Source organism: Egretta garzetta, unplaced genomic scaffold, assembly GCF_000687185.1.
Source record: "Egretta garzetta isolate BGI_Z169 unplaced genomic scaffold, ASM68718v1 scaffold156, whole genome shotgun sequence".
Classification (NCBI taxonomy): Eukaryota; Metazoa; Chordata; class Aves; order Pelecaniformes; family Ardeidae; genus Egretta; species Egretta garzetta.
In genome coordinates this window covers 2,467,229-2,475,902 of record NW_009260125.1, presented here as the reverse complement: position 1 = coordinate 2,475,902, position 8,674 = coordinate 2,467,229, and the positions used below count along the sequence as shown (strand labels likewise).

General features: G+C 45.0%; 2 protein-coding genes across 10 annotated transcripts in view; both read left to right on the top strand.

Moving 5' to 3' along the window:
* The window catches only part of ATXN7L1 (ataxin 7 like 1), a 124,086-nt gene extending 120,075 nt beyond the window's left edge, over positions 1 to 4,011 (top strand). For 7 of the 9 annotated variants that reach the window (XM_035896841.1, XM_035896839.1, XM_035896846.1 and 4 more), the window contains one exon: positions 1,683 to 4,011. In XM_035896841.1, coding sequence (XP_035752734.1) covers positions 1,683 to 1,736 — 54 coding nt within the window. In that variant the 3' untranslated portion in view covers positions 1,737 to 4,011. The remainder of the gene's footprint in view (positions 1 to 1,682) is intronic. The other 2 variants (XR_004842349.1, XR_004842348.1) reach the window with 2 other exon arrangements.
* Positions 4,012 to 6,729: 2,718 nt separating this feature from the next.
* EFCAB10 (EF-hand calcium binding domain 10) overlaps positions 6,730 to 8,674 on the top strand; it is a 3,766-nt gene continuing 1,821 nt past the window's right edge. Inside the window, exons 1-2 of the mRNA XM_035896873.1 lie at positions 6,730 to 6,812; positions 6,892 to 7,100. Of these exons, the coding sequence (XP_035752766.1) occupies positions 6,730 to 6,812; positions 6,892 to 7,100 (292 nt within the window). The remainder of the gene's footprint in view (positions 6,813 to 6,891; positions 7,101 to 8,674) is intronic.

Below are 8,674 nucleotides of genomic sequence, written 5' to 3'. Positions count from 1 at the left end.
CCTGCATCTTTTAATTGGAAAGCTGGAATATGGAGCCTGTCCTTTGAATGCTGCTTAAATTTTTTTTTTTTTTTCAACTGGCTTACACCAGACAGCATTTCAGGAAAGTTAAGCACCAAGTAAAATCCCACAGTGTTCTTTCATTGTCGGAGAATCATTATTTAATTATCTCTATCAAAAATTTCAGCCTGAAAAGTGAAAAGGAAGTAAACATTTGAAAAAAACGGATACGAACTGGACCAGCCTATAATGCATTATTAGCGTAGCATTCACGCGGTAGTTCTTTTTCTTCCCCATTTGCCTGAAAACCTTGTGATTTGTTTCCAGCAATAGAGGCTCAGAAGCTTTGGTTGTTACACATACGCAATGCATAGGCCCGTCAGCCATAAAAAGCGACTTGGATAACTTGTATGCCTTCTTTTGTATCGATGTAACAATTGTAAATAGTGCTGATCGACCTTTGTAGAGAATAGTTTATACAGCATATTCTATTATTGCTGATTCTCAGTGAACTATTGTTTTAAAAAAAAGAAGAAAAAAAGAAATTTTTCTATTTACACCTTATATTTTGTTATGCTGTTGACCCATGGCACCTTAACAAAACTCTGTGGGTTTTGCATAGCTGGTCAGTCATGGGATATATTAAATAACTGTTGTTGCACAGAAATGAATTTGCACCTGCTCTATTGTGCTTTCCTACTACAGATTTTAGAACCTTTTCCAGAAGACTTTTGAAGAAAGCATGTCCAATCATTCTAAGAAAAAAAAAAATGCCATACTTGTACAGCCAATTTCTTTTCTACAATCCATATTTTGTAACACTAAGTATTTTCATTCTTTGTCCTGCACCTTTATGTATTAGCAGTATCAAATAGAATTCATTCCATGCTTGTGATAATTGTAAGCAGAATAAATGTCTAAAGTAGGTGTAAATAGTAAATTCTATGGCTTACAGTTTAAAAAAGGAAAAACAGAACAAACATGTATCTGATTGATACTGCCATGGTTCAGCACCGGGCCTGGAGATATTCTCTAGTGAGCGATTGTATTTTTTGTTTTTTGCTTTATTATTATTATTTTTTTTTGTAACATGGCTTTGTAAATAAAATAATTTATATGTTTGTAAGAAACAGATGGGTTTTGTCATTATTTATCTTTGCAAAGCCAAGCCGGTGTGTATGGCAAGACTGCCCTTGCCCTTCTCTCCAGAGGCCGAGAGAGGCTGTGCAGGCAGCCGGCACTGAGAATTCGACCGGTAGGTCAGGAGATGTGCCCGGCTCCCTCTGCAGGGCTGGATCGCTCTGGGATTATTTTTGGCATTCGTGTCTAAAATATTTCTGTATTTACACGTCAGGAGACGTGCGACAATCAGCTACTGAGGTTTTTGCACTGACAAATCATTTTAAAATTCCTTTGCTCAGCTGAATGCATTTTCTCATTCCTTGTCAGTGTAAGAATTAACTTTGCTTGAGCTGCCAGATTTAGGAATTCTCACTTCAGTGGGCAGTACAAATTTATAACCAGTCTTTTTATCATTGTTAATATTAAAAATGCAACTTTTATCCAGGCATTAAGATTCTTGTTCTGTGTAAAGCCTGTTCCAATTACAGATCAAGTGAGACTTAAATTGTTCATTGGCTTGTCAGCTCTGCAGAGAGGCTCGCCGGTTCTTTCTCTCGCAGCAAACCTCTTCTGCCAATCTGGGGAAGACGTACGTTTTTCTGCTCCTTTTGTGAAGTATCTGGAGCCTCAGTCATGGACATGCTGCGGGGAAGGCGCTTGCAATTAAGGTATGATCTTTTTTAAAAGCAAGAAATTTGGGCTGCCAGCTGTGGTTTCGTATGCATACACTCAGAACTGGCAGTGGAGATGAAGCTGGCCTGCGTTACAGGAAACACATCGAAGGAAGAAAATTTTGCCTTCTAGGTAAACAGCTTTTTGTGTAATGCCTTGCATGCTCTGATGCACGTGGCAGGAGCTAATCCTGAACATCCCCTTTACTGTCCAATTTGTGCCTGGGTCTGAGCTGCTTATATTTTGAAAACTTTTTTTTTCTTTTTTTTTACTCTTCAGTTTATCTTTCCTGGCATAGAAAAAAACGAACATCATGAAGTAGCAGTAGATACTGAAGTTTCATCTGATACGGTGGTCCCCACGCGTGGCTGGAGAGTGACACCGTGTTTGTAAGACGCTTTCCTATTTCCAGCAGCCATTAGAAATTAAAGCCACAGCCAAAAAAATGGAATATTGCAGGCATGAGTTATTAGTTGCTTGCCATCATCGCCCATGGCCAGCAAAGGCTGAAGACCGCTATATTTATTTTCCAAATATGACTGAGACATTTTGTAGGACTTGCAGGTTCGTTAGAGTGCCTCACAAGCTGTTCTCCATTTGGAGCTGGTTTCCCCCACCCTCTTTTTGGTTATGCAACAAGTATTTTGCTCGTAGCAGGACTCTCGTGCTCATATTATCTAACGTGCTCTAAATACCACCCGTTTCGGAGGGAAGCAGATCACACTGTAACTTTTATTCACTGCACTCTAGTTTTTATGCTTCTGTTTTTACCACAGAAATATTTATTTTAGAAGAAAAGTCGTTGCTGTCTGCAACCAGTATCTGTTTTACTCTTCCAAATCTGTCAGGACTCACAATTGGAAGAAATGCCAAATACTGATTCCAGAAATATTTGGAGGAGATTCATACAACAGATCCAGACTTCGGAACACAAGAATGTTTATTTCATGCAAATTTTTTATGCTGTTTTGCTCCTGGAGTACCTCTTGAAAGCTACCACTCAAAACAAGTGCAGAACTCTTCTAAAACATCCTTTCCTGAGCAGAAGAAAGAGAAAGCTGATAATTCAGCAGCAGGTAGGGACCAATCTTCAACTGCAGAATCCACGGTCGATGGTGTGCACGCTCTTGCCCTTATTTTGTAATGCATGACAGATGACATGGGCAGTGTTCTTCTGTGCGTGGTTTTTTGTTGTTTATGGCTGGCATGCAGAAATACTTACTTCTAGTCTGTAATCTGCTCTCCCTGCAGAAGAGAGAAGGGAAGCTGTAGGGTAGCTTGCCAGAAATAGCAATCGGGATCCAGGAGAACTCGATTTGAGGGTAAGGACCCCAGCAGGGGTTTGAGATGGTCCACAACATTCAGCTGCCCCTCTGCACATTTCCCAAACCTTAAAGATTTAGCTCTGAAATTAAATCTGGGCTTGATTAACTTGGAGCAGTCACTAACATGGTTGATGGGACACCACAGGAGACTAGTTTTTCATAAAAGTTGCCTAGCATGAACAAAGTATATTTACAGAATGCTACAGGAATAAAGGCCTGTTGGTGTAAATCAGACGAATGGCCTGGTGAACTCGGGAGCGCAACCCTGTGAGTCCCGTGTCTGTGTCTGCTCTTCCCAGCCTGGCCCCAACCGAGGCAGAGGAGGGACTGGTGACGGCATCACTGCAGAAGAAAAACCGTCATCCCTCCCCAGCAGCAAGTTTACTCGGTGCCGATTTGGAGAGCTGCGTCACGGGTGAGTAGACAGGTCTCTGGAAGAGGATTACTTGGGCTCAGTCCTTTACCCTTTCCCACCACAGATGCAGAATATATAGGCCCGTTGCTGTAGTTCTGAAGATACTCTCAACCACCTACACAAAAAACCCTCTTCCAGTCAGCTCCACTCTTAAATTGCAACTATTGACCTGCCTTTTTCTGTAGTTTTCTCTTATTTTGACCCATAATCAGTTGCGGTTTTTCGTGGTATGTTTTTTGGGGAGTTTGGTTTTTGCTTTTTAATCTTGCCTTGAGTTACTCCTTCCTTGTTAATTCTCTTTATGATTTGTGTTTGGACCACACAGCCTGAACAGTAATAGCAACGCGCTGGGCTGGCTGCTTCATTACCAAGGAGACACCAAGAAGGCGCAGGAAGCTGGTTTTCACTTGTATTACTTTGCAGAGTCCTTCCGAGGCCTACAGCTTCACAACCTGAGCCTGCATGCTTCCCAAGACAGAAAACATTCAAAGGGAAATGCTCCATTTGTGCTCCTAAACCTAGAACAAGCCAAGCGTGTGTTTGGTCCTGGCGTACGTAACAGACTTGGTGCTGGACCTTTCGCTCCTAACAGACAATTCTCCAACGCCTCTTCTACTTCTCCCCTCACATATTGCTGGGCCACTCACTCCCATGGCCTCCACTCCTGATCTTCCAACTCCCAGCTCCATTCATCTGCAGTTAAATGCCAATGAAGCCTGAAAGATCCCAGCTTCTCCATCTCCAGCTTCTGCCCAGGGCCTTTGGGCCCAGGCTGGCCTTCAGAATCCCTTATGAGGTTACCAAGAAAGGAAAAGAAGAAAAGAAATTGAAGCCCAAAGTGAGTGTGTGAGCACCGTAATGAACCTCTGGCTCCAACTCGCCACTTGCCCTGACTTAGGGGGACGTAACAGCAGCCTGCCAATACCTGTGAGGAGGTTGCTAGGAGATCAGAGCCAGACTCTTCAGTGCTGCATGGTGGGAGGGCGAGAAACAATGAACGTAAGCTGACACAGGGGAGGTTCAGACTGGATATGATGAAAAACCTTCCTGCCACGGAGACAGTCAAGCGTTAGAACAAGTTCTTTAGAGAGGTAGGTGCAATCTCCAACTTTTGATGTTTTCAAACCCAAACTGGATAAAGCTCAGAGCACCCTGGTCTGACCTCAGAGCTGACCCTGCTTTGAGCAGGGAACTGGACTACAGACCTTCTGTCCTATGATCCAGATGTGAAGAAAGCAGTAACGGTGATCTAACTCCTCTCTCAAGGACTCATCTTGTAGGGTCGCTTTCTTAGAAACGCTCCCTCAGCCCTCCTTAGGGTAGTTTCCTAATACCAAACCCTTTTCATTGCTCGGTCTTTGTTACTCATTAACCAGCTTTTTCTGGTAGCTGTAATTCCCACTCAGAGTTGGCGACACCCAAGACCTTATCACTGGCCTTTCTCACTCTGCTGTCTTTCCTAGATAGATATTTCACTGGATTTTTTCCAACCGTCCCTGCGACATACCACAGAGTTTCCTTTGAATCACTTTACCTGCTTTGTTCCTAAGATGGCATAGGATGAAGCAGAGAAACTACCATCCACTCTAACAAGTCTTGTCTTTTTATGTTCACAGGGCCGAGCACTTCAGGTGTTCTCCAGGAGTGTTGATCTTTTGAGGAATCATGAACATCTTTACCCTAAGGACGGCTAACTGTGTAACAGACTAGATGGCATTATTTTCTAAACCTATTCTCCCAGTAATTGGTACGTTCTCTATTACAGCACGTGCACTGTTGCAGCTTATAGGAAGAGCATGTCTGTTCTTGACAGCTGTGGGAAACCACCTACATTGACATTGACCTCCACCAAATGTCGATGCATCCAGAAAAAATTTGGACTGTGGGGGGTCAGAGAAACTCAGACACTGGAGGTGGATCTCTGATCTCCACCACCCTGTGTAGTGCGAATTCGCTCTCCAATGCTGACAGAATAAAAGCATCTGTGGTCTTAAAAGCTGTGGGCTCAGGCAAATATGCTATGTATCTCAAAGAATGAAGGCTCCCGCTAAGCATCTTCTTTCTTCCCCTTTCCCTTCAGCAGAAGTCCCACTGCACTTCTAGGAAATCAATTTCTTGGCTTTTCCGTCAACTGGGAAGTGGCCAGTTCTGTAAGAGCGCTGTTTCCTGACACTAAACTAGCCTTTTTTTGTGACCTATTTTTACTTCTCTTTGACTCGGAAACAGTAACTGGAAGTATTTTTCTAATTCCTGATATTTAGTTTTTCTCAGTATATGATTTTTGATGGCAGGTTTAGTCTTTATTTTGTAGTTGACTGAAAAAAAAAAACCCGAAACATTCATAGTTTAGCCTTAAAACTGCAGGCTCTTCTTCTGGTAGAGGGGACTGGGATGGCAACACGGTGGAGGCACAAGCGATGCAGGCTATTTCCATACTACATCAAGGACAGTTTCTTGACAGAATGCTCAACAAGCTGAGTCTGGCTATGCCAGACATGCTGCTCACACATAAGGACGGGCTGGCTGGGAACACTGACATTGGTTGCAGCCTTGGCAGCAGTGACTACGAGATAGCAACGGTTAAGATTCTGAGGGAAGTGAGGAAGATAAATAGTCAAACTGCAACCCTGGAATTCAGGAGAGCAGACTTTGTCTCCATTCTGTCAGCAGAACCTGGCAGAAGCCTGCCCTGAAGGGCCCAGGGGAGCTAGCTGCAGCACAAGACCAGTCCATTCTGGCGTGCAGGAAGTTGAGCAGACGTGGGAGAAGGCCAGGGTGGCTGAATGGGGAACTCCTGACTGAAATCAAATCCAAAAGGTGGGTGTAAAGACTGTGGAAGCAGGGGTGGTGAAGCCTTTGCTTCAGGTTTTAACTGGAGAGGTCTGGGCTCAGATCTTCAGGCAGAGTCTGAGGCGTGACGTACTACCCACATAAGAGGAAGCCCAAGTTGGGGACTACTTGCCCTGGATCTATACCAGCCTACAGGGAGAGCTGGGCAGGATTCAAGGATGCAGGCTGGCATCGTCACAAAGCTGCTATCATCCGTGAAAGATGATGGTGAACAGGGCACAGAGTTTCTAAGGACCGGAAAAAGGCAAATGCAACACCCGTTTTCAAGAAAGACCCAGGGAACTACAGGCTGCTCAGCCCAGCCTCCGTCCCAGGCAGATTATAGAACAAATGCTCCTGGAAGCCATGTCCAGACAACACGGATTGACCAAGGGGAAACCACGCCTGACCAACCGGCTTGCCTCCTGCGATGAACCGACTGCCCTCAGGTACTGACCAGAGAGCAGTGTGTAGTTTACTTTGACCTTAGCAGGGCTTTTGACACCATCTGCTTTTGTATTCTTACAGTAAACCAGAGCGCTATGGATTCCAGGAGTGGACTGTGAGGTGGGTGGAAAACCGTCTCGACAGCAGGGCTCAGAGGGCTGAGGTCAGCCATTTGCAGGCCAGTTGGTTGGTTGTCACTAGTAGCAGGCCTCAGGGGTTAATACTGAGCCAAAGAATGCTGAAGGGTTTCATTACCATCCTGGATGTTGGGATGGGTTGCAAATTCATGGGTAAGAACAAACTGGGGGTGTAGAGAGGTGATTGATAGAGTAGGGGCAGGGCTGTCTGTCAGAGGGCCCTCAGTGGGCTAGAAAATGGGGCTGACAGGAACCTCATTAGGTTCAACAAAGACAAACGCAGAGCCCTACACCTTGGGGGGGGTGGGAGGCACAACCCCCTGTCACTGTCAGTGACAGGGCAAGAAAGCGACTTGGCAGGAGAAGGGACTGCTGGACAAGCTGGACGTGAGTCAGTGATGGGCCCCTGGGGTGCTGAAAGCTCACCACAGCCCAAGCTGAGGCAGGTAAGAACACAGGCAGCAGTCAGAGGGAACCGATCGTCACCTCTGTTTTGGCACTTGTGCGACCACATCTGCAGAACTGTGTCTGGTTTGGGCCTCCAGCGTACACGTGCAGCACGCGTACCGAAGGGAGTCCAGCAGAGCGCTACCACGATGATTAGAGCTGAACCATATGATGTATAACACTATGCTAAAAAAAATGTTTTGTTCGCTTTTTGGACAAGAAGATTAAGTGGGGGGCGAGAGAGGGGTCTGAGTGCTGTTTCAGATAGAAGATGGGTGATTGTAGAAAAGATGGAGCCAGCCTCTTCCTGGTGGTGCACAACAAAAGGACAAGAAGCAACAGATGTAAGGTAGAGCATGGGGAATTCTGATTAGACACGAGGCAAAAATTCTTTGCAATGTAGTTGAGCACTGGAGCAGGGACCAAGCAATGTTGTGGTATCTACATCCTGGAGACAGCAAAAACTTGACTGGACAAGGCTGGGAACAACCCAGAGGGGGCGGTGGGGAGGGTGGGGGTGACCACATGATCTCCAGAGGTCCATTCCAACCTAAATTATTCTGCCGTTCTATATAGTAAAAACAAAACAAACAAACAAACAAAAGTTAATTCTATTAAGGTCTTGTGATATTTTTGTTTTGGCAAACAATTGTTAAATATAGATAGTGCTAGACTTCTCACAGGAATAGCATTTTTTTCTTTACTATATGCTCAGGTATCATTGCCTATTTTTACTTGATGGCAGATGTTTGTGTCTTTGTAGATTTGTTTGAATTTTCTATTTTTTTTTTAGGGGGACACTGTCTTTCTCCTACTCACATTGGGCAGTAAAATAGAAAGATTCTTTGATGGCTCGTCTGTTTGCACAGGCTGCGCTGCCAACCTCCGTAACGATTTGAAGACGTAACCTTTCTTACTCTTAGTTGCTCATCGTTGGGTTTGCTCATCGTACCGGCGTTGAGCAGGCGTTGCCCCTTTCCCCCGGTTACGGGGATTAACCAAGACCACCGAGAGAGCCCGGGTAGGGGATGGGATATGGGAAAAAGCAAAAGGCGTAGATTGCGTTACTGCAGATGGAAGGAACAGTGGCTGAAACGGCAAAGACCCGCGTAAACGTTAAACACAATAGCGCGTCATTTGCTCTCCCCCTGAATTAATGCTGCTGCGGTACAAACCGGTAACTTGGCTGGAAGCGACGATCTTTCCGTTCTGCTGCTAACGTGATGACATCTGGGCCAATTAATTTTTGCTTCCCACTTTCTGCCCGTCAAGGCAGGGGC